This window comes from Etheostoma cragini, chromosome 1 (assembly GCF_013103735.1).
Source record: "Etheostoma cragini isolate CJK2018 chromosome 1, CSU_Ecrag_1.0, whole genome shotgun sequence".
In the NCBI taxonomy this organism is placed as follows: domain Eukaryota; kingdom Metazoa; phylum Chordata; class Actinopteri; order Perciformes; family Percidae; genus Etheostoma; species Etheostoma cragini.
Genome location: NC_048407.1, coordinates 16703044 through 16729598, shown reverse-complemented (window position 1 = coordinate 16729598; position 26555 = coordinate 16703044). Strand labels below are relative to the sequence as shown.

General features: G+C 37.9%; 1 protein-coding gene across 3 annotated transcripts in view; it reads right to left on the bottom strand.

The window, feature by feature from the left end:
- Window positions 1–14284: 14284 nt before the first annotated feature.
- mettl15 (methyltransferase like 15) overlaps window positions 14285–26555 on the bottom strand; it is a 55892-nt gene continuing 43621 nt past the window's right edge. The window contains exons 5-8 of one of the 3 annotated variants that reach the window (XR_004657049.1): window positions 22640–23444; window positions 21127–21131; window positions 19220–19221; window positions 14285–14295 (exon numbers count right to left, since the gene is read on the bottom strand). Coding sequence is in view for 2 of the 3 variants with exons in the window: in XM_034874745.1 (XP_034730636.1) it covers window positions 23014–23444 (431 nt within the window). In the remaining variant the exon portion in view is untranslated. Of the gene's footprint in view, window positions 14296–19219; window positions 19222–20815; window positions 23445–26555 lie in introns of those variants that run through there. The other 2 variants (XM_034874745.1, XM_034874755.1) reach the window with 2 other exon arrangements.

Below are 26555 nucleotides of genomic sequence, written 5' to 3'. Positions count from 1 at the left end.
CAGCTAAATGCATGTAAAATATGAGGTTGGCTGGTAGATTTGCTTCACTCACCAGCCAAAAAAGTAACGGTAACTATTGAGTGGCTGGTAAAATTTGAACATTCATTAGTCATTTGACTGGTGGACAAAAAAAGTTAATTTTGCACCCTGATGCTCATAATGGTGTAGAGTGAAACTCTTTGTTCAAAGCAAAAAGGTTTTAACCCGTGATCCTTTTAGTCATTTTGTTAAAAAAATAAATAATTAAAAAGTAATTACGGCTTTGTCAGTCTCTGAAGATCCAGATTTATACGTCTACATGCACAAATTAATCCAGCATTAGTAAATCTCTTTTGACAAATGTTCTCTGACAGATACCCTATGACTAAGCATCCCTGTAGCCATTATTACTGTATCTGAATAATTAAATATCCCTGTCCGTTTGTGGTGTTTCACCCACACGTAGAACAGTCCGCCCACTAAAAAGTTTAAAAAACGAGTGCTATCTTATCCTATCTCCTTTCTTATGTGATTCAGGAGACTTCTAGAAAATAACGTTTTTGAGTCAAGGCACTCACTGTCAAATTTACATTTACATTAGCTCAAATCATTGATGATACATTATTGAGATATGCCAGTTCTCTGACAAAAGTCAATCCAGTATCTCAGTGGAATGACATCAGTGTCTAAACATCCCTGTGTTCTGTCATGCACGGACATCGGCCAACACCAGAAGCCGTCTGCTGAATCTAATTAAAAGTAAACTGGTTCTTTTTGTGCACCATGTTGGAAGAATCCATAGTATGTGCAGTAATTTGCCAAATGGACACCGCCCAAGTCATGCGTACGTCATTTATAAGAAGAGGGTTAAATAATAAATCATGAGGAGTCAGGGGTTTGCCCTCCAACCTCCCAACATGATGCTTCACAATTAAGGTAATGTAATAAAGGTTTACTATGAGGATAGAAGGGCTGGTGAGTCACAGGTCATCAGTGGGTGTAAGGTGAGAACATCGGAAAGCCTAAGGCGTTTAGGGAGATAATGAGGCCTCGCGCATCTCCCAAGTGTCCAACATTAAGAGTCATTACTTCCTCTCCTGCAAGCACCTTGTTTCATTCACATGCGTGGCACGACTGCTCTATACACAAATACACGTGTGTACATTCAAACGCACACATGTACATGCAACCTGCGGTTCCCATCTTTAATACTTGACAGTGTAGTAAAACCCTTAATTTAAAGTGCTCATATTATGCTTTTTGGCTTTTTCCCCTTTCTTTATTGTGTTATTTTGTGTGCATATAGGTTTACAGATATACTGAACATATATTGAGACATATATAGATATTCTATGGATAAACACTATGTAAACTCACCATCTCCAATAGAAAACGCTGTTCACAAACTGCTCCGAACAGCGCTTTTGTAGTCCAGCCGTTACTTCTGTCAAGAACATGCATCACTTTGTAACATGTAACCCTCATGCTCTACTTCTGACTGGCTAGTAGTCCTTACCTAGCTACTGCATATGTGCGACTCCCAACAAAGATGGTACAGAAGTGAAATGCCTCACTCTGTAGCTAAAATAGACAGCTCAACACACAGGGTGAAAAGAGGAGCTGCTGCAATGTGCAGTACAACAAAATATGGTGTTTTTTGAAAATTAAACCATGTAAACCTATTCTGATATAACTTCTAAATACAAAAAAATGAACCTGAAAATGAGCATAATATGAGCACTTTAAGACAAATATTTCTCTCATCAAATTTTGTAACACAGACTACCAGTCAGGTAGGGCAGACAGCATGTACAGCATACATCATTATTCTGCTGCAACTTGCATCCGAAGGGTTCTTTGCAGTGAGCTGGTCCTTTAAAAGTGTCAGTGCACTCACTATTGCTCTGTTTCTGCAGCTGCTCATATTATATTTCATAAACCCCTCCTTCATTTGTTATTTTCATTTCATTCAGAAAATTCTGATTGTTAGTCATCGTTACACAACATCTTAAAAAGTATCGTTTTAAATTGCTCTTTTAAATCTTAGCAGTTTTTTTAATGTTTGTAACCCTGTGAATCCTTTTTTGTATGAAGTGAATGAAATGAAAAGAAAGAAAATAGAAAGACTACGATAGTTTAATTGTAGAATTGTAGAACATAAACAAGTGTGGAATAGCATCACACATTTATAAATGATTCCTTTGAATGCTTGTTTGTGCATCGGTGCTGTCAGCTTTGTTCAACATGGACACCCATTATGGATTTCAAAACGCTCTAACGTGTAAATTCCACCTATTGTGTACTGGCTTTACTGTCGAAAAAGCTGCAGAAAATTAGGAATAGCTGAAAAAATAAACAGCACAGAAGCAATAAGAGCAGCATTTACAAAGGACTTGTAGGATGGCAGGAAAGAATTCTCCAGGTCTTAAAGGTCAGAAATTGTTGACGCTACACCAGGATGTTTTGAAGTTGTAGGACGAGCATACAGTAAGAGGAGGGGTGTTCGCATATCTTCCATTCATTCCGGCTCGCATGTGAAAGAAGTTATCGGAAAAAGTTAACAAAACTTACCGAACCTGCTGCTTTATTGAAGTAGGTTAAATGCTCAACTGATGATGCTGTTGTGAGATATTTATTTGAGACTCATTCAGAAAAATGTTGCTCACAACTGAAATATGTAAACTGCCATTTGCTAGCCGGCTTTGACTCCTGCTCCCACAGCAGTTCCTGACAAGTTTCAATATTTACATTTTTCTGTGGCATCAAAATCCAGCAGACTTAACCAAAGAGGGATTAAAAAGGAGCAGAGCTCTTGCTTTGTTCTTCAAAACAAAACAGTTCCTCATCCTCAAAATATCTGAAGTGCTGTCACTTGGACTCCCTCCATGGAATTTGAAGCATTTACAGGCTTTGTCTTGTAACTGTCAAGACGCTAAGTGTTGAGGGTCAGTGTCATTTTACAGTTTTAGAATACCTGTTCTCAGCAGGAGATGAGGCGGGATGCTATTATCCTTGCTAACAAAATGACCAAAAATTTGCAGGTTAACCTTGTTAACCTGCAACCCCACTATCCATCGCTTTTTTTAGAGAGTGCAAGGGCAGAGGGGTTGTTTAGTTGAAGGTATCTTGTCTCCTTGACTTATTGATCCTTTATATGACTAAGGTTTGTGCAAGTTAGAATCTATCGACCATTTCTCTACAATATCAGTAGCCTAACTGTGCTGTGTGTTGAGAAATCCGTTGTGCTGTCCATGGTGCTAGCAGAACCAGCACGATTTGTAATTTTTTCTTCCATCGGTTTTGTCTTGGATCTATAATGTTCTCTAAACTATACGTCTGGGGGCAGGGGTGTCGGACTATGAGTGGAAAGGGGACTGAGTACCCAGGAATGAATAGTGTTAGATGTAGGTAGGGGCCCATGGAGAATGCCTTTCTACTGGTACCCAAAATGTTATGCTACGCCCCTGGCTGGGGTGGGGGGGTGGGGGGGGGTTTGTAGAAACTAAATAGAACCAAAAGAGTTGTTCATGGGGCACATTAGTTGGGAGTGAACAAAAGGTACAGAGTCTGTTCCCCATGTTAAAAATTAAATTAACAAATCAAATGAAACCCACTGCCTGTTCTTTTTATTGTGTGTGTATTGTATGTTACTGTGGGGTAGCAATTAAATACTATTTCCCTTAACATTTAGTCTGTGAAATGTCTGGGAAAAAGTGTTTATTTTAATTTCCTGGATTCCAAGGTGCGGATATTAACAGGTTTTGTCCAACCAAAAGCACAAACCCACATACAGTCCATTTACAGTGATATAAAACCAAGGGAAGATACTCACCTTTACGGAGTTAAAGAACTTATAGTGATTTTGAAAATTATTAATTTATTATAAAATATTTGAAGATTCATTTTCTCTAAATTGATTAAAAGAATACCTCACCCTCAAAATGACAATTACTATACTAATACTAATTTATTGAAGAAAAATGTGTTTTTTGGTGTTTTTTTATTCTTCTTTCACTGTGAAGGCTTAACAGAGAGAAGCACTTTTTCCTTCAAGAATTCTAGTTAATATGGAATGTGTAACTGGGACAAATGATAATCTTGAGGCGGACGTATTCCTTTCATTGATTGAATGTTTTTACATACATTCTTTGCACTCAACGATGGAAGAGATGGCATCATTGATTTAACACACTGGAATTTGAAAGTTTTTTTCAAGTTTTTGTAGTGTTTTTTTGTAAGACCAGTCTTAAATTTCGTCTTAGACAATTCTGATGCAAGTTTTACAAAAATTAAGATGTCCTTTTTGTTTCAAGTCTAAAAAGTTAGCCTCCCGACCCCCAGGCAAAGCCATGTTTTCATGGTAACAACCAGTAAAAGTTGCTGACCTGTTAAACCAAATGACCAAGAAGACCAAAATGTGGCTTATAATTTATAGTTTCCATTTGCAAAGCGCGTAACAATAAAGTTAAGAGTTTTTAGAGGCATTGTAAATATACAGCAGTGAGGACATTGTCTGTCATTTCGATTCACGAGTTAGCAGTACTGGGCCCTGATGCAGAAGCCACACTCGGTACCTTCAGAGGTTTTCTTAAATTCTGCCATTCTGTGAGGTAAGAGTAAAGACAGCGAGGTCACTCGGGTACAGTTGTCTGACTAGTCTGTAATATTTCATCGCACCCAATCACGAATCATTTCTGTATAAAGTAAGTGACACCTGTATTTTCAGTCATTTAGTCTGTGGTCATTTAAGAAAGAGAGAGTTAGAATACTCAAAATGTACTGCTTCCACCTTAAAATCCTTATTATCACACTGGATGTTGCTTACAAGATTGCAGGTGTGACAGAAAATTGAGCAACAGATCACGAGTGGCGTCAGGTCCAAAGGCTGAGGATCACCTCCTCACTCTTCAGGGAGATTTGAGGTAATCAAGGATAATCCTCCGAGGAACTGGACAGCAGAGATGAGATGAGGTGTAGACACACGTTGGAGTCATTGAAGAAGTAATGGATGGAAGTTTGAATGAGGAATGTTGAATAAACTTCCTGCGGCGTTTGCAAACATTTTCATACCATTGCAATTGTTGTATGCTGCTTCCTACACATGACAATGCGTTATGATGTTGATGTTTTGCAGTTACTTTTTCACCTATATAAAGTAAAATACATAATATGTAGTTAAAAATGACTTCTCAATTATTCATCTCAAACGTATCTTTACCATGTCATGGGATGTGCTACTGCAGTACACAACAAACAAATATTGCTGGGACCACTACAGATGAATATTTAATATCTATATTCACATTGTACAGTAGACACCACCGCTGACTGTCCTTGTAACAATTTGGCCAAAATTAAGCACGTTGACCATACAGGGTCCATCCATAATCTGCAACCATATACTTTGTTTAAAAAAAAAAACTTAATCTGTGCAGGATGATGTTTAATTCAACATGTTACAGTATGTACTTCTTGTATATAAGCACCCTAATATTTCTTTAATTAGTCGCTTCCTAATTATTGCTCCACAGTCATTCATTCAGTCGTAAGATATTTGTTTTCGGTGAGTGGTAATAAAAAGTCTGTTAATGTCCTCCTTCCATTCTAGAGTATGACTCATATCTAAGCCTCACTGCAGAGGGTTATATGTGATGTGAATACTTATCAAGGCAACAATCCTAAACTTGTTTCTACACTTCAGCCTCGTAGTAACATATCCCTCTTTTTTCATCAGTGGGTCGTAATGTTTGCTTTCAATATGTACATCAACAATTTATCACAATGACCACGGAAAAGATGCAGATTTGCTGTTCAAAAAGAGAATAATAAAGGAAATATTTGAAGTTTGTTGTTGAATTGATCTTGCGTTTATTTGTTTAGGAAGAGAACAATAAGGGGTTGCATTTTAGGATCATTAATAAAAGATACAATGTCACATATTTATCCTGTGTGTTGCTTGTTTACCATACCGAGAAACATTTTTTTGTAGGCCTGAAAGTTGTTGTTTGTTGTTAAGAGCATTTTGAGAAGGGGAGGGGGGAACGCTAGCTGACCAACTGAAATAACTGTTGTTTGACGTCATGACTTTATTTTTAGAAGGTAATATATGGGTGTGGAAGTGCCTTTTCATGTTAGAATCAAAATACAAACACATAACATACACACACTGATGCACCCATGTGCACATGGGCAGACAATCACGTGTGTGTGTGTGTATATGTGTGCAGTCAGATTAGGACTTTACTACCAATTCCAGAAAAATGCATATTCACACCTGCTGACGAGCTGAAATGTTTGCACCTTTACTAGTAGGGAGCGACTGAAGGGATGCGCGTACACTTTAAAGAAACACTTCAAATCTGGATATATTTTGAGTTGCATTAGACATGGAAGGATTTCCGATATATTTTTGTCTGTAACCTACAATATCCTAACAGTAGGTGAAAGTAGTTACTGGGATTATCATTTTGACTCCTGGTTTTTCACTCACATCCAAATCTCTGAGCTCTCATGGAGCTTCTGCAATTCTACAAGCCTAAAAAAGTATTCACTTTCAAACATGTGTGAAACACTAAAAAATATATTTGGGAAAATGTGTGGCTGGAAAGAAACATCTTTAGCATTTTTCAAATGAACTGTTACAAATTGCATCACAGAGAATACATTTAGGGCAAGATAAAGTTAACAGATAAAAGACAGTATTACAAAGACATAGGGCTGCAGGTCCTTTTGGGTGCTATCCAAAATGTGTCCGTTGCACAACATATTAAAAACTTTAAATCAAGCATCAAGTGTTTGCCTCAGATTTACTCAATGTGTGATCAATTGAATTATATTTTTTGATGCATTAAAGTCCTGCCTCCTAAAGGGATCACCATTTTTTATTTGTCTTTAAAGCACATATGTAGATAATTTAAATTTTCAGACGCACAAAAACTCTGGAATAAAGAAATAAAAAATGGAAATGGTTTAAATGCAGTATTTGAATGTAGTGTGTGAGATTTCAACTGATCATTTAATACAGTGAATGTGTTTTTTCAGATTTTAAAGCTATAACAACTATGAATCATTGTTCACTCTTCTTCACTCTTCGTGTTTTCTGAAACCATTTATTACATCATGTACTGAAAAGAGGAGTATTTCATAACAAAATACATTTTAATAAATACATTGAAACTATGTCGAAACCACATTTTGGTGATCAGTATGGACTTTTAGGACTGCCGATTTTAAAATTGAACAAAATTTGCAATTTGTGTTTTGAATGATGTACAGCGAATTTCAAATTTGAAAGGCTACACCTGACCTAACTTTTTCTACTCACAAATATTTAAAGCCAGACCTAACTCGATTCATTGAAGGATTTGATATTATTCAAATTAAATAATGGGTTCGGGTCAGATAAGACTCCTGGGAAATTAAATGTTATTAATTTAGTTATTTATTGAGAAAAAACATGTGTGACTGTAAAATTGTATATCAGGACATTACACATAGTTTCAGTTGCTAGTTAAACTACTAATCTAAATTACTCTGCAATGTATATTAAACAGCTGGTATCCATATAACAATGCTAATGCTTTTAGTTCATTGATGAAACTAACCTAGCCGTGTTTATAAATATTTGAAAACAGCCCATCTTTTATTCAAGGACCAGATTACAAGTACAATGGTAAATTTATCTGCCTGGAACAGCATCTGAAAATTAGCCTGTATGGCTAAATCTGGCACATTTACATGTTGGAGTCTAGCGCTAATGTTAATTAATGTGCATTGTCTCTTCTTAAATAAATAAATAGACAATACAGTAGGTGTCCTGATTTAGTCAGTTTATAATAATTTAAACTCAGCTGCCATACAGTAATATACTGGCACCACAATTTGTGCATAATTGCCTAGATATTCTCAAATTAACTAAATAGTATGATGAAACTATGTATGTAGGTTCTGTTGTCCGATAAAATTACAGAATATAACAATTTTTCCTTTGTCCTTTGAGGTTTAAAGAAATCTTTAAACAAAGCTTTAACAAAATAATAGTAAATATGAATGAATGGTTGAATGAATGAAAATTTCAGTCAATAGGGAGAGAAAACATGTCATCCCACTCTCAGTATCAGAGCTCTTGGTCTCTCTCTGTCTCCTGAGTTTCCCTCCCTCACTGAAGGCAACACCATGAGTCACAGAATGGCACGTCGACATGAGTGGCATGGCCAGCCTCACACAGAGTCTTACACAGAGAGATAAAGCATGGACTTTATGTCACTGTCCAGGATTTGTGAATATGTTTTGTTCTTGAGGAAGTCTTAGATTGAACAAACTTTTAGAACACACCGTAGCTCAAAAACATGATTGATTGTTGGCAAGCACAACATGGAAGCTGCTACATTCTACAATCAGAGCTTTGAGGAACTGGTCAATAGAAACACATTGAAAGATTTAAAGGACAGGAGAGTGATTTAGTTGTGATTCTAACAGTCTTCTAGTAATTACATTCATGTATTACTAATTTGAAACCCATGTTGTTGAGAGAAACATGATGCCACCTAACCTATGTTTTTTATCTTCATTTTTAATGAACATCTCTAAATGTTGACAGTGAACATAGTATGTTTTACAAATGAAACAATCTGCTCATAGGAACTACAGTAGGAAGAGTTTTTTGTGGTTATGTTTGGACACTCTCAGCTCTTGGTTAAGATTAGAGAAACATTGTTGTCAAAAGTGACATAAAGTACAAGTTACTGTCACTGAAACCACGATTTTTCCCTGACCCAAACCATAAATGCTTTAGCTGCCTAGACGCAGCCACGCGCAGGATGTGAACCATTATCTCTGGTGTCATAGCTCTGTGCTTTGTACACCTCCCATCCACCCCGACTATCTCCTGAAAACTTTAGGGTGGTAGAAAAACAGAACACTATTCAGCTCGATAGCACATACGGTGCCTTCGAAACATTTTTGGCAAAACAAATTAGTAGTATTTTAACATAATTCCTTGGAGACAGGGTTTCAAGAGACATAAACCAGATGTGTGCAAAAAGTAAAATGTGCCAAGAATTGCAAAGTAGCCAAACAATAGTAACTTAACAATAGTCAGGCTGACTCAGAAAACACGCATTTCTCATAACAACATCCCATTTAATGACCTGATAGAGTCGGCATGGTGGTTGAGTACATTTAGTACCTTTCACTCAGCTCTTTCTGTTTGAAAGTGCTAAGGATTTGGAGAAACATAACTTCAATGGCATGTTTTTGTATTAGTGTCTTTAACTCTGAAGGCGTCTGTTTGAGTCTTGTTTTGTCTTTGACTCAGCTTGGAGGTGACTGTGATATTGTCCTCTTTCATATAAAGCTTACTACCAGATTCTGACCATAATAAAAACATGCTCTTAAAGCATGCAAAAGTATCTTGGGAGGTACAAAGGGCAAAGGCTGGGATTCAGCAACTGCCAATGATAAAGCGTAGGTCAGGTTAGGTCCTAGGCAGGCCAGTGGGCAGGCCAAAGAGGGAAAACAGAGGACATGCTTGGCAAGTTAATGAAGTCAACATTCATATTGGTTTGATGGTTCAAGTTTTACACTTGTTAGGAAAGTCTAATAAGACATCACTGAAATTTATTTGTCCATTAAGTGCCCGTTATTTATAATTGTGTTGTTTTCCACTTTGGTTTTTGGTTTGGAATAATCAATAAAAACTGCCCAAGTGTCAAGCAAATTGCTTGTCAATGCAAAGACAAAGATACATTTGTGTGAAGTGGGTGATTGGAGCTTTTTTTGCTGAAAACACGATTGATTAAATGGTGAAAGTGAACCAAAACAATGAGACGGTAGGCAGTTAGACCAAAACAATAAGCTGAAAGATGCTGGAAGATTTTAGTCAAACCTGAAAAGCTTGCTCCAACTCTCCATGTAACAAGTTGTCCATCTGAGATTGAGACGTTTTGTTCAGGTCTAAAGTGTCTTAAGACTTATTTACACACGACAATGATACAAGGGATAATAAATCATAAAGCATTTGATAAAACACCTCAACTAGATTACAAATAATGCCACAAGGTGAAACATGTTCATCATGAAGAGATGATGCTACAATAATGGCTTTTACTCAACTATAAGAATTGAAGTGTGTGAATTATTTTTAAATATTTATAGTTAGTTCCTAAAAGTTATTATATATGTTATTAATTTGAGCCTTACAAAGTTCATTTAAGAGTGATTTAGGAAAGTTGTTTGACTTTATTTGTTTTATGAATACCTGCATATAAGTGTGATATTTTACAAAACATTGCTATCTAAAGCTAAAATAGTTAAGCTGCAGCAAACCAGGTTTCATGTCAGTGAGCCACATACGCCAAACGCACACCAACACCCAAGCACAGCAATACATAAAATACAAATGAGGAAGTTGCCATGTCAAAGCATGATAGATGGGATAAATATGATGGCTGAATGCATCTTAAAACCAATCAGAAGGCAAGGGCAGACTAGTAGGGAAAAAAGTGAGTCACGATTTCTATGTCTGCATTTGCCATATGTTGGGGAATGCATCCTAAATAACATGGAAGCTATAAATAGAAAAATGTGAAAATGGCATATCACACACACACACACACACACACACACGCACATACATACAACACAGACATGTTGTGCATTTTAATTGTCTCACCGTTTGAAGTAACTCAAAGTGAATATGTGATTTGTCAATTGATTCTTTTTCTCCCAGGCTATGAATAAAATGCTTTAATTATTGATGCTCTGACGTCAGATGTCCGCTTGAATGTTGTATGTGGTGCAGACCTCTTTCTCCGGGCAAGCTACTCCCCCACCTCACTCTCAACCCAACAGCACCCCCCACCACCAGCATCGCTGCCCCCACCCATCCCTTAGCAGACACCCTCATGCTCCCCACAGCAGAGCATATTCTACCTGGCATGAATGGAACTTGAACACGTTGCATACAGCTTGCAGACAGGCATCAACCAATTGGAAGGAAGTTAATATAAAAATTAAGTCTGTTTCTCCATAACTGCCACCCCTCCCCTCAATCTACTGCAATCCTCCCCACACAAAGCTTGTCTGTGCCATTCCATCGTAGCCCTGCTACCTTGTAGAGCAACTGATATCTCTTGTTAAATTGCATGTCAAAAGAGCTGGCTGGGTGTAAAAACTGGCAAGTCAGACTCTGACAGTTGTTGATTTTGCCAAGATTAAAATTTCTGGTCCATTTCAGAGAGTGTTCTCCTCTGGCAAAGTGAACATGTCTATTTTTTCTCATAAAATAAAAACAGAGTTGTAGTGTTGATATTCTTTTCAGTTTAGCTCTGTACTATTAGATGTAAATAAAGCGTCCCTAGGGTGGACATTAGTTTGGTCTTATTGAATGAGTTTCTCCCCTTCCTGACACTACTAATTTTACAAAAAGTGTTGTTGGTTTGATTATTGTGAACATTTACAATTACAAATACATTATCAATTAGTCTGCTGATTTGACCAATAATCATTAGATCTAAAAAATGTCAGAACATGGTGATAAATGACCATAACAAGTCCCGAGGGGCCAAGATGGCGTCTCCAAATCTGTTGTTTTGTCTGACAAACAGTTCAAAACCCAAATATGTTCAATTTAGAAGAATATATGACAATAACTCTACAGTCAAAGCAGCATGTCCACAAATTAAAAAATGCCAGAGTATGTTTAAGATTTCCACTAAAAAAGAAGTTTATTTAAAGCGATCAAATAGTTTCGCATGAATTTTCTGTCAATTGGCTAAATGTTTCAGCTTTCCTACAACCTGAGACCTGTTTTATGTTCAAGTTTGATAGTCACTGAAATACAATAAAAGTAACCATTTGAAGATATCATGGCTAAGACTAATTTACGACTATTTAAAAAAACTAAAAACTAAAAAAAACAAATTTTGTTTGCTTTTATTTCACATCAGAGTGGCAAGAGTTTAATTAAATATGTTTTTTGGTCTTAAATACGTTAATGAATGTGATAATAAAAGTCAGTAATTCTTGTTTGGAGGACCCATTTTTCCTCTTTATTTTTTTTTCCAATAAGTTCAGGCTGTTAGGCATGGCCCTGGGTGGGTTGAGCACTGAAGGTTTACGGGGTATTTTGTGTCTAAGCAGTTCTGCAAAAATATGTAAACTATTGTTCTGCTAGTGATGGGTGAATCATCACAGCTTAGATGGGCCACTAACAGTATATTCTGCATTTTGAGCACCTCATCAGCATAAACCTCCACTGCTGAGATACAGAGGCATTTGCTTTCTCAAGCTGTTCATGGTTAGGTCTGGAGGATATTAGAGGTTGTTGGTCTGTTGTGCTGTTCTTTGTCTAACTACCAGTGTCGATGAAAGGTGTGACTCACTGCGCTTGTACCACCAAACTGTGCTGTTGTTTGTTCAACATCAAGACTAAACTATCATTTTCACAATGGCAAGGACTCTGAAAAAGCTTTTTCACCTAATGACAAACCTTTAGACCTGTCTTGTATGTTACCTCTTTTTTTTAGTATCCTTCTCCGACTACATTATAAATAAACAGAAAGCTTTCACCATCATGAGATATAAAACATTTCATGCTTGATGAGTACCCACCCCGCAGTGTGGAGGGACAAAAACAGACAGGCATAGCTAGGACTGGCGTATGCCATGGATGTGAAGAGATCCTCTTGAGGAGGCGGAGGGATGGAGGGAGGCAGAGGCACATTGAAGCAGATGCAGAGAAATGTGAGAGGGTGTCAGTGAGACTGGCGATGACGCGCTCATGGCTGCGGAGAGCTGGCGAGGCCGCGGCCCTGGCTCTGACTCACCTCATCCCCACGGGGCCTCCTGGTTGACGTCACTCAGCGTGCGCTGTGGCATTTCTCTGCTTCAACTTCTTTGTGAGCAGCAGCCACACTTGAGCCTTTCTCACATTTGAGAGACTGTGCATTTGTATCTATCTATCTATCTATCTATCTATCTATCTATCTATCTAGCTATCTATCTCTCTGTTTGTCTGTCTGTCCGTCTGTCTGTCTGTTTATATATCTATCTTTCTCAGTTTTTCTTCAGTTTCAAGTAAAGGTGTGACTAAGTGCACTTAAACCCCAAACAGAGTACACTCTGTACACTGCCAATACTAAACTATATTTCTCAAAATGTTAAGGTATCTGACAAATGTATTTTGTCCAAAATCTAATGAGTAACCTGAGTGTATCTTACCCTTACACTTGAATTTAATTGTGCAGATAACCCTATGTACTGCACAGTACATTTTTATCCCTTATGGTATGAAACATGGACCAGTTGTTGCTCAGAACCTTTACCTTTCTGACGTCACTGCAGCAGAGCAGTACATATTTTACAAATACAAATATGCATGCAAAAAAAATAAACCTTCAACATACAGATTTCTGCCATGACCTACAAATTGTAATTCAATCACAGACGGAGAATTTTTTTGCTTTAATTCCATGAGGCTTCAACATGATGGGTGAATGCAGCAAGTAAAACACCTTGTTCCGTTCTGCTCTTACTTCGTGGATGTACATAAAGTCGTTTTGGCAGGTAAATCACTAAGGTGCAGACGAGAGTAGTACGTGGAATGTTGCACTGCTCCAGCAAGTCATTAAAGTGGTCTTTACTTTATTTCTGAATAACATAGTGAGAGTAAAACCGTGTTTGCACAGGCAAGAGGTGCAAGGCTAACATTTGAATTATACCTACTGTTTTTGACACAAGTGTGCTTTAGGGCAGTATTCAAATAATTTCATGATATGTCCATGCCTGGGCATCAGGGGGGAAAAAAAGACGCAAAAAAATTCATTGCTATTGCAAGGGCAACATTGTATCTGTCTGTATCTTTATGTTATATTGATGTGTGTGTGAACATGACTTGCTACCAAAATAAGGAATCAGTTATCCAGAGATTCAGGTGTTAAAAATCTAATTTGGTTTTCTGAACACAACATTTGAGTTCAGTAAGTTTCTAGATCGGACACCACATTATATTCAATAAAACAATAAAATGTGTAATTGGTCATATAAAGGGCACAGTCATTTGCATATAAAAATTCACAGACCTGTGTATCAACCACCTGCACCTTAACAGGCCTGATTACAGAAAACTTTACTGTAAGCAAATGTGGATAACATAATGTGATATATACTGTAAGTTCAACAACACTACTAATAATAGCTGCTAATACAATTTTAAAACAACTGAAAACTATTATTGATCAGTTAAACAACAAATTCATCTTTTATTGCTGTAGTCGCCTCAAAGTACCACTCACCTTTGGTTTGGGGTGCCGCAAACTAAACAACCAAGACAATCTGTATGTCTCTACGGGCAAATTTAAAAAACTGAAGTTTTGTTAATGATATTTTACGTGAGTTTGACTGTACCATATACATTTATATTAACAGATTACTCCTACCAAAGAAAAAAGATGCAGAAAGTTGTTTCTGGTTGCCTGGGAACCAGACAAATCTGCAATCTCATGTTTATTTGATACTGTTATCGTGTTTGAGACAATGACTGTACAGAGGTGCACCGCTGTGGAATTTGAGAAAACAACCAAGATGGCTGCAGCTGATGTGAAACTTTTGATAAAGGAAGAAAATGAACATTCACATAAAGCTTCTCTTGAGAAGAAATATGTGTTTTCTTTACTTTCTACAGGATTTGTTGTTTGTAGCTCATCTCTACATGCTGGAGTCTGTTTATATTTCTTCTTCACTCAGGTGTCATTTCTTTCCCACCTGCTTTGCGTCAAGTCTTTATGTGCTATGATCATCTGGTACTAATGCGCGACACCGGGCAGACCGGATCACTCACAATGTCATATTTCTGGATAAAAGACATACAAGTATGTGAAGACTAAGCCAATATCTCATGAATGAGAACAGTGCTATGAGCTGTTCTCATCTGTTGCTGCCCATAAGCTGTAGCACTGAGCGCGCTGACCAAGAGGAGGTTGCACCACTTCCCACCCATCCTTGCTGCTGAGGAGAAGGCGAAGGTGGGGGTGACGGGGGAGGAGAGCAACTACTACTGGCTTCAGTGAAAAGCTTTGGAAGACACACACCCACAGGTTTGTTCCTAGTGTCTGACAACCATCTAAAGAAATCCAAAAGTGCGTCACCTGTCAAGAATTAACCAGCACACCCCAACTGCTTGTCTTTAAAGCACACAGCACAGACACAAGCAAAACGCTTCTTACACCCACACGTTGTTTCTTAGTGCTAAGCAAAGAGTCGGAGAGACCTGGTCACAAACAGACCACACACTCTAACCCATCCTTTCTGTCTGTAGGCCCACGTTAATGTTGCTGCAGCGGGATTAGGTTCCAACAGGTCCCGGGGGACCCAACACAAATGTTGCAGGGACAGGATGTCTTTACCCTAATGCAAGCAGAAGTGGGCGGTCAGCATCATAATAACAGGAGAAACGCAGGATGTATCAGAAAAGCAGTAAAGCCACCCATGATGTTTTTATTAAGTTTAAGTCCCTACTGCCTTGTTTTTCTTTTTGTATTTTGAAAAGCTTGTTTCAAATCTTGTTGTCATTTCATGTTTTTAAAGATTGCTCTTTATTGCATTGCTTTAGATTTGAATATTTTTTAGTATGAAATGGTGCAGACAGAATTTAAGTTGTAAATCATTTTCAGGGAGGGGTGAATCTTTGCAAAAGTATTTGCGGGAGCACACTCGGGTTGCTACAGTGCACAACCTGTCGTATTTAGCATCTGTGGCTAGCATTACTGTTAGCTTAGTGGCTACTGCTGATACATATGTCCCTCAGAAGGCAATAATATTTCAAAAGACCTTAAGATGCTAGGATGTCATTTTGAAAATACATTAAGTATTAGGTTTGTCGTTAGGGTTAGCATATCATTTACCTGATCACTTGAATTAAATATGTTTTATGAAAGGAACTTGAAGCTTGATTAGTGACTTACCGTAATAGTTCACATTCTACTTTAGTGTAGCTGCTGATGCTCAATTGGCCTGGAATAGGGAGTGGAGCTAAAAGCAATACTATATAATATATCTTCACAACATGAGAGTTGCTCTGCCAGAAAATGATCACAGTCTCAGTCCTGTGTTTACATTGGCATGGCAAAATCCACCAGCCAACAGGGCTCACACTGATAAGATAACTATAAAACAAGATTTAGAAGGTATCCATTTAAGACTGTAGTGAAGGTGTCCTGTGTTATAAAGTAATTTACACTCGCACAAACTCTATCATTTTAACCCCAGGGTGACTGTTCAGTGTGTGACCTCCGTTTCACTATAATTTGAGAGAGTGGTGCTTCTTTAAGAGCCAAATGGACGACTGCTGGGAATATTGCAGGCTTGAACCCAGACAGGCAATTTTCCCTACGGTTGGTTAATGGCAGTAAGTGGGGGGGTGGTAAGATTTAGTCATATACCTACATGGAGGGTAGTGCTTTTACTCTGCTTCCACCATCCAATATATCGCCTCATTGGTGTTGATTACAGACAACTCCTCGTATCAAGGTTTTGCCACATCACCTCTCACAACCGTATTCAAAGGCAGTTGTGTGTTTGTTTTTCTTCCAGGGTAATTTTACTTTCATTTTTTTTATTTCCGTATAGGGAAAATGAATGAATGAATGTTATTTTCCTGGTGGAGCATTCACCGATAAAAAACACATTTTGGTGACACGGTCTTGAACAAAATTTCACAGAGCACAAAGTAAACCACAAATCATCAACTTCCATTTAATGGAGCAGGTTCAGAGAACATGATGATGATGATGTTGGCGATTCAAATCTTTAACCCGTTCTCAATATTTTGGTGATGGTTACTTATATTCAAACACATTGATGAAAATATTTTTTACTTTTGTCCCTGCTGATTTTCCTTGCAAATCTCTTGTTATATGCTTAAATAGAAGCATTTTGAGTAGTCAAATAATCCTCCTATTTTCTCCTTCTATAATAACATCTAAATATATAAATAAATAAATAATGTATCATTTATCAGTCCCACAAGGGGAAAGTACAATTTACACTCTGTTGTTATTAAACACATTACACACAGGCCTGAATTACAAACACATGCTCAGCACCTATACATGCACTAATGGAGAGATGTCGGAGTGAGGGGGCTGCCCATGGAAAGGCCCCCCGAGCAGTTGGGGGTTTGATGACTTGCTCAAGAGCACCTTGGCAGTGCCCAGGAGGTGAACTGGAACCTCTCCAGATACCATTCCACCACCATACTTTGGTCCGTGTGTGGACCAACTCCCAATGGACTGAGCTACTGCCACCCCCAAAATCAATTATATACATATAAAGCATTGCTGCTGCATCAGGGTAGCTTTTGGGCAGGTTAGACAAGACATCTTGAGATAAAAGCAAGAGGTTTAGTTAGGTAAGATTTTGGCCAAACTGTTCACACTATGCTAAGATTCACGCACAATGCAAGTCAGACTACATTTGAATATGAACACAACTATATCCAGATGTGGTATAGCAAATCTGATATCAATATTTTCTGTTTTTGTGAATTTACACTTGGCACTAAAATGCATTCAGATACTGATCACGTGTTAATGCCACTTGTGAATGGGGTCATGCATGTAACCAATTACACTTACCCCTGTCACAGAAAACTATGCTAGACTACATTACACTACATTCAGTTGGTCAAATCATTGAGAACATTTTCAAAAGTGTGTGTTTGCAGTATTATTTATTTATTTTCCCCTCATTCCCAGCTTCTTGAACTAACAACATGATTTTTACAATTTAGATGTGGGAAGTGAAAAAGATTATGTTTATGGGACTCCCTTTTGGCTGAGGCAGGTTTTGTTATACAGCCAGGCAGAAATAATCAGATGCAAACATGCAACTGGGTGTGATCGAGGATGCCACTGTTGTGTTTCCTTCAGCTTGATGCTCTCGTTTAAGTGAGCTGACATCAGGTCACCCTGTCCACCAGAAGTCCTACTCATGATGGGTCAGATATAACGAAGAGGCTGCAATCAGCTTAAGCTCTAGGATATACTGTGCACCTCTATTTTTGTTTTTGGCAGCTTAAAGGTGATGAATTTGGAGGACTTGCAATAAACGTTTTCAATGTCATAGTTTAATCTCTTGAACTAAGTTTTAAAAAAAACACGATAGTAGCCCCTGGCTGTGCACTATTGTGCTGTTATCCAACATGGCTGTCTTCTTTTCCAACTGGATCTTCTTCTCATGAGACCTGCAGGCCCTGCGTCAATCACAAAAATTATTCAAATTGCTTTGACCTCAGAGTTTTTCAGTGAGAAGTCTTTTAATAGCAGGTGGAGCAGCAGATATGGGCGGGGACTGAGAGTAGGAGAGAGGGAAGTAAAGATGTGGACAGAATGAGTTTTCTGCTCTCCAACACTGTGAAACTCATACATTCTTCAGTCTGTCAGAGGGGGAGCCACAGGCTGACGCATGTCTCTATCTTCACACAGACAGTAAATGGTCACATTGCCTGCCTCGCTTCTCTCCGTCAGGAATGGAGACAAGAAAAAAAGCTACGGTCAGAAGTAGATAAATATCCGGAGGTTGTGCATAGTCATTCATTTTTGGGGAAGACAAAATTGAGTTATTGCTTTATGCTTTAGCCGACAGCACTTTCTTTTCAGTTGTCATATTTTATTTTGTCTTTGTCTTGTGCAATTTTTTTATTTGTTGGTTTTACATGCTGCTGATGTTTAAAATCCTGATATGATCCTCCTGTATAAAAATACATGAGGTGGTCCGTTAATAGCACATATTCAAAGCCCATAGTTACTGACAGTATTACTCATCTAACTCTTTTTTTCTTTAAATTATTAAAGGCTCAGTACAAGCCTACAACTGACGTCTGTTATAAGATACATTTTCAGTGGATAAGATGTCTCTCCAGTTTTTTTTTACAGAGCACTACTGGTATAAGTTTCACATCTGGATTTTTTTTTTAGATTTTCCATGAGGGTTTTCCATGAAGATGAGGGTTTTGATTTGTTTATTAACCCCAACATTTACAGAATTTTCTGAAACTGCTGAGCATTACGTGCAATAATCCAAATGAGGTCAAATATCCAACCCCCTACAACTCATTTTAATGTGCAGCTATTTTGCATTGACAGAATAAGGTTGCAGCTGACAGTTAATTTCATTGTTGATTAATCTACAGATTTATCTTTTTAATAATGAATGAAAGTACTGAACAAATGCCCCACACAACTTCTTTTGTTTAACCAAAAGTCCAAAACTCAAAGATATTCACTTTATAAAAGCAGCAAATCAATCAAAACTAATGCAAAAAGCTGAAACCCAAGGATGTTTCACTTTTGGAAAAATTATGATTAACTGTTTATCAAAATAGATTAATTGATTATAAAAATAGATTATGATACTAGATTATTTTAGGTAAGGACTACTAACAAGTCAGAAGCAGAGTGTGAGGGCGTGCCATGCTTGCAGCTTAGCGAGCATTAACGTGTTACAAAGTGACGCATGTTCGTCACAGAAGTAAAGGCTGGACTACAGTAGAGCTGTTTGGAGCAGTTTGTGAACAGTGTTTTGTTAAATAAACTTTCTTCTCTTAACTGCATTTGAATCCAAAACTCGCCATTGTTTCCTGACAAGCCATGACACATTTGCCCCTGAAAGGTAGTGAAGTAGAAGCAAACAATGGAAATATCCAAGTAAAGTGTAAGTGCCTCAAATTTGAATTTAAAAGAGTACTTAAAAAAGAATTCAAATTGATGCAGCAGAATCAGAGTTATTATCTTTTTTATTCCATACATTCTTCTTCCTTGTCAAAACCTGCTGCCTATTACCCACAATATAACTCAGGTACAGACAGATCTGGATGTGTTATGCTTGTAGAGGCAAATGCAATCTTAAAACCAATTGGTCTGGCGGAGATTCAGTCTCTCGCACAACTAGACATGTTCCGATATAATACCCGTATCGGTACCGCCTCCGATACCGTAAGTACTGGAGTTTATGGACCGATCTAATACCACATAATAAAGCACTATAAAAAAATTCTACGTTATAGTAGTTTATTTATGTTTTTAACGTTATAACTGACTGTTAAACTAGATGAAAAAATAAAGTTCTACGGTGTTCATTGTTTGTTTATTGCTCATTTTTCACAAAGAGTTTAACCTGAGCTAAACCGACTTCAAATCACATGATATCACATCCATACAGGGATAGTAGTATACAGTTGTTAAAACATAATAAAATATATACCACATTGGAATCGGATCAGTACTCGGTATCTGCAGATTCGCAAGTTCAAGTATCGGAATCGGCATCGGACCATCTCTGGGGGCAACAGTCTTTTTTTCAGGGGTTCCGGTGTAGCCAGCGGATATCCAGGCCAAGACTTCCTCTTATGTGTGTCGGGTCCAATTAGCAACTTAAGACGTGACAATTTGACAGAGATGTCACTATAAACGGATATCTCCATATAAATGTACATATATTTAAAAAAGTAAAAAGCTAACCCGTCAGATGATAGGCAACAGGTTTCAAGATTGCATTTGTGTTACGTTGTACATGTGTTGTGTGTAAATGTTATGCCTCTTTTGCACTTTAGATGGAATGTTTACCTGCATGCTACCAAAGCCCGCTCGAACATGATTGGTCAATACTTATTGGACCACAAACGGAAAACAGACTGCTTCCAATATTAAAATCTTGACGGGTTGCCTGCAGTTTCTGCATTCATATGCAGATGTCTGGTTATAGATATTACAGCTATATTATTATATTTTTTACTCAAATGACATCTCTTGAGACATTAATCAGATTTCGTACAGCTCCCTCTGAAAACACGAAAGTCTTCAAACAACAACTTTATTCACATATGTATCATTACTCCCCGAGACCTGTCAACATATTTTGCTGAGTATAATCAGTTGAGTTCCACTTTGCCTACAGTACTTCAATACTACAGTACGTAAAATGGAGACAATACAAAAGACCACTTAAAAATGTTAGGAACAATTTCAGAAGAAATCTCATTTCCAGTAAATATGTTCACTTAAAAAATGGACATCTCTCCCATGTTGCTTTATTCTTTTCTATTTCTATTAACACTTCAACGCATCAGTGTGAAATCTAGTCGTGAGTAACATTTTCTTACCATAAATAGTAAAAAGTGTGATTCAGATATAAAACCAAGGAGTATTCAAAGGATGAAATGTCACGACATATTCCACATACACTGATGTCCAAAGGGAGGGGTATTCAAACGATACGGCATTATTTCATATTACATTATAACAGCATATAATTTTAGACACAGTTAAATGTAACTTGCGCTGTTTAGTTTCCAAGGTAACGAGAAGGGTATATTTAGAGTGCAGTAAACTGAGATGGACTAAAGAAGTGTTAATAATCTTGATGGAGCAATTACAATTAATCAAAGCTAAATAGTAGAGTTCAAAACAACTCATCTGCTTACAGTTGAAGGTAAAAGAATGCCCAAGAACAACCCCCCAGCTCATTTACTTCTGGCACTGAATCCTTCAGTATTTAGTGACATTACTGATTCATATGGTACAGTACAGTTTTACTTGAGCGACTCATAAAGCGGGGTCCAGGGCAAATACAGACGTCAATGAGAAAGGTGTTTTTTGTACTACATGTTGAGATATATTGCTGCAATAACCACCGAATATGCAGTCAAACATGGGCAATGCAAATAGCACACCAAAACAAGTTTAAAACAAAGATACAATCAAGAAATACATTCTACTTTGATGTTGTAGCTGAACTTGTGCTGAATACAAAAAAAATTATGGTACTTTGAAAATACTTCTTAAGAGTTGTTAAACATCCTCAGAACATGCCAAAATCATTTGTCTGAAAGCACCCTTGCACCCCAGAGGGTTAAATTCATCACTCAACCTCAAACACATTATTTTACAGGATCATAACAGTGCTGTATCAAACTAGAGGTGTAAAAAAGATATAATATAAAAGGCAAACAACACAAAGGTCACATATTTTTACTTATAATATGATATAAAGAGTTTAACTTCTAATTTTAATCACACAATGTATGGGCTTGAGTTTGGGCAGGTTTATCAGTGCTGGGGCAAGGTGAAAGACAGACTGCTGCCCAGCAGAAGTGTGATTTTAAAATGGAAACCGCTTAATTCAATTAGAAGTTTTTCTTATGATGGCCAAAAATTAAGCATACATATATTAAATTAAACATAATCAGCTTTTTTCTAATTCATTATTGTATCTTCATTTAATTCATAATTGCACATTTATTCTCGACGTTTGGGAACAAAACTAATCTTCAATCAAAGTTCTGCTTACTACTACTACTATTACTTTCAGAGCTCTTAACCACATCTTACACGTCTTCATTCAGTGAATAGAGCTGAATCAGGCATCGTGTGAACTAAATGTGGAACAATGCAATATTACATGAAACAACTTTATTTGCTCATTGAATTGACATTAAGATGTAAGTGAAAGCTTGTGAGTAGACCTTTGAGTATAGATTACTTGTTACTTTGCTCTTGATTTGTTTGTTTTTGATGCCCATTTTGATCCAATTTTGGAAAGTCCAATTTTCTATGCACAACAGTCTTTGTCACTGCCAACTACTGTTGACATTTGTGAAAAACACTTCACCTGTTAATGACAAAGTTTAGAAGATCCAACCAGAGTTCCAACCAGCGGGAATATTGTGTGGGATATTCATTCTTCCTCTTACCCAGAGTTCCCTCTTCAATGTGCAGCGCCCAAACCAACCACTGATTCAGCGTCAAGGACGACAACCCTCAATGGCTTCCCTCCAATTGGGTTCTAGGAAACAAGTTATTTAGAAAAAATAAAAATAGCCTCCACATCAGACAAATATAGTGGAGAGTTATTATGTAACTGCATCAACACCCTTTGCCAAACTTGCTTTAGGTATGTTAGTTACTCTGGCTGTGGAACAGCTCAAATGTTTGGGTAAAAAGAGAAACTTTCTGTTATTTCATAACTGACGTCACATAATTAACGTCGGAGTGCCGCCCTTAGTTTAGCAGAGCGTCCTCGAGGATTGTCTTTTACGTCGTACTTTTCTGGGGTGATTACTTTTCTTCGCAGAGGAAGCCAATGAACGCTTCCACCATCACTTTTTTCGTCCGCCAGTTTTTCCTTCCCAGTGCCTTGCTTTCTCGGGCTGAAGTGATACTGATCTAGATTAGACAAGTCATCTCCCTGGAGGAAACGTTTGACCAGCCTGTCTTCTAGTGAATGGAAGGTGATCACGCAGAGACGTCCTCCAGGCGTCAGTGCCGCCCGGGCCGCACGCAGCCCAGCATGTAGTTCGTTCAGCTCATCATTCACAAAGATGCGCAGAGCTTGGAAAGTCTTAGTGGCCACGTGCGCTGGTCGATGGAGGCGGTCCTTACGTGCATAGACGACAGCTGCAGGAAACGATCCTAGGGACAAAGACAGTCAGAGTGAGTGGATCTTATAATTCTAATGCACTAAAATATTTTGTTATTACTGTAATTTTACAGTTGTTTTATTTGCATATAAAAAGAAAACAGGCAGAAAAAGGAAAAATGTGAAGGAGAAGCTATATAAAGGTAGATACAACTTTAAAGAAATGATAAATGAGACCTAAACACCAAGAGGGGCAGATGGATGAATTGAGAGGAGCGTGGTCACTTTAGGTTACAGCGATAAGTCGATTAATTGATAAGGCCATCAACAGAAAGTTAAAGTATTTAGAGAACCGATTTATCATTAAAGTAATTCTTTAAGCAAAATTGCTAAATGTGGAATGGTTACAGCTTCTTATAGATTTGCTGCTTTATCTCATGTCACCATAACTGAATGTCTTTGTAATTTGGGCTGTTGGTCCGACAAAAACAATTTGATGACATCACCTTTAGCCTAAGTAAATTGCAATGAGCATTCTTTCACTATTTCCTGATATTTTACAGACCAAGCGATGATAAAAATAATCACTTGTTGAAGCCCTAGTCCCTAAGGAGTGGTAGTCTGGAATATTTCACTAACTCTTTAGTAAAAACAGCATTTCTGCGTTTTACTAACCCAGCAACAAACTAAAGGGGCAATCATATCGCATTTCGCTCCCCATTAATTTCTATGATGAGCCAGACGTAGTCTCTTCCAGGACAAATTCACCCATCTTTTGCACTTCACTCAGTTCAATCTGTTTGAACTTTATACACGAAATTGCAAAATTCTCCAACGTCCAATGCTAACAACCATAACCATACTAGTGTGTCTTTTGCATTGGAGTACATTTTGAGAAGTGAAATCCAGATTGACTGCATCCAGAGACAGAAATTCAATTCAAACCCATGCACTGTGAACCCGCATTGGTCTTACAGCATACAGAATGTGGTTGGCAGCATTTGGGACTTTTATGCCCACAAACAGTTTCAGACCAGAAGTGTCTGTTGGCTTTTTTTCAACCATGATCATGTAGTATTTTTTCTAACTGCCCGTAACCTTAACCTTTCCCAAACCTTAACCATCCATAGAAATGACGTGATATCAAAAGGTCAATATAATACATACAGCACAGAGTAAGGAATGTACAGAGACAAAACAACCACTGAACAAGCTCAAGAGGTTCAACTATTCAAGGTCAGGACTGCACAGTCTACACAAGAGACAGTACTGTGAGTTCGGCAACTTTGGACGGACAAGATATAATCTGATGGAGGATTGAAGGAGGCTATCTTTGTCAAACCTGAACAGCCATCCGTGAACACAGTGGGGGACTGCTACACCACGTATGCACTCCCACACCACCAACTATACCTGGATTCTTGTGACTCAAAATACTTGTGTCCTGACGGTTCATTAACAACCTCAACAACCCACGGGTGTTATTAGTGTGTAAATAACACAAAAGAGGTTGAGATGGCTGCAATCTCTACCAGTCAGAAGAATAAAAGAAGCCTCTTGACTCAACCATTCCTCTGACTTATATGCTATATCTTCTGGTTGACTGAGAATTATTAGACATAGTCGGCTGCCTTATATTATTAACGCAAGCGGAGTCATTACATTAAGAAAAGAAAAAAAGTATTGACGTAGCACAAAAAAAAAATCTAGCTTACTGCAAAATACATAGGAGCCACTGTAAGCAGTGGAAAGACAACTGCAGCAGGACTGAGCGGCAGGGCCATTAGAGGCTCCGTGCAAAGCAGATGGAGGGTGGAGATGATGTTGATATGGCTGATGGGTCGCTAAAATACTGAGGTAAATACAGCCAAATGCCTCTCATGATCGCTCAGTTCACTGAACGCCAAGTTCAAGTTAAATCTTACTGAGCACGAAACTAATACTTGACAAGGCCATGATTTCAGTTTAAAAACAACAATTTGTATAATATTTTATTTATTGAAAGTGATTCGTGATTCTCTCCCCCACCACAAACTTCCTCTTCATTCCTCCTGAACAATTTGCACCTTTCCTTTTAGAGGAAGATAATTAAAAAATATGCTGCATATTAAAGTTGGGAAACAAAACATTGGCTTTGTGTCAATACATGTGAAGAGTTGCTTCCACCTTGACCAACTCCTAACCCCCACACAGACAACAAATTAACAATAAGACACTTATATAGACCTAAAGAGAAACTGCGATAGAGAAGTGAGTGATGTGGCATTTCTTTCCGCCTGCACTAAACAGCCCAAGGTGTGACTCACACTGCAATCAATACAATGCCTGTGCTGCAAGGACCAGCCCTGCTCTGGCCTCACCAAGCCATGTGATCTCTCTCTACTTCATCTTTCAAAAGTCCTACAGACAGATCCATGGAGAAAAGAAGAGATTAACATGTGAACACTGTCAAATTAGCATCAAAGCTGTGCTGTACCTTTGCGTTATCTTAATTTGCTATATTTGATGTTTCACCAACAAAGGCAAAATCCCAACTAAATCCCACAATAAGATATTTGGACAACAGTTTTTACTGCTTTTTGATGTCACTGGGCAAACAAAAAGCAGCAGTTTGTTCACAACAAAAGAATAAGTGTAACAGGAGAACACTGACACAACTATGTTTGAGGTGGCACCACAGATGAGATGATGTATTTGCTCAAGTTGACATTTTTCAATTTGAGCCAGACAACAACTGAGACACTGAGAGATACGATACAGAGAGTTGCACAGTCTAATTCATTTCCACGTGCAGCTGGAAGCTTGGTGACGCAGAAACAACTTGTGGGGCTAGCTGCTGTAGCTAGTGGGCAAGCTCGTAACCAGAGTTGTAATGTAACAAAAGACATTCTTACATATACTTAGTTACTGTAGTGAAGTAGTATTTTCCCATGTCTGTATTTACTATGTTATTTCTGGAAACTTTGTACTTTTCCTCCACTACATTTCCCCTACTTGTTTCAACAAAATAACATCAGAATACATTTGCTGGACTGCAAAAAGGGCTGTTTGGCGAGTCATAATTCCTAGATTGCAAGTTAATGCATGCTCCATTTCAGTCGGTGATGTAATGCCTGAAGCGCCAAAACTAAAGATGATCAGGAAGCATAATAATGGATAGCGTC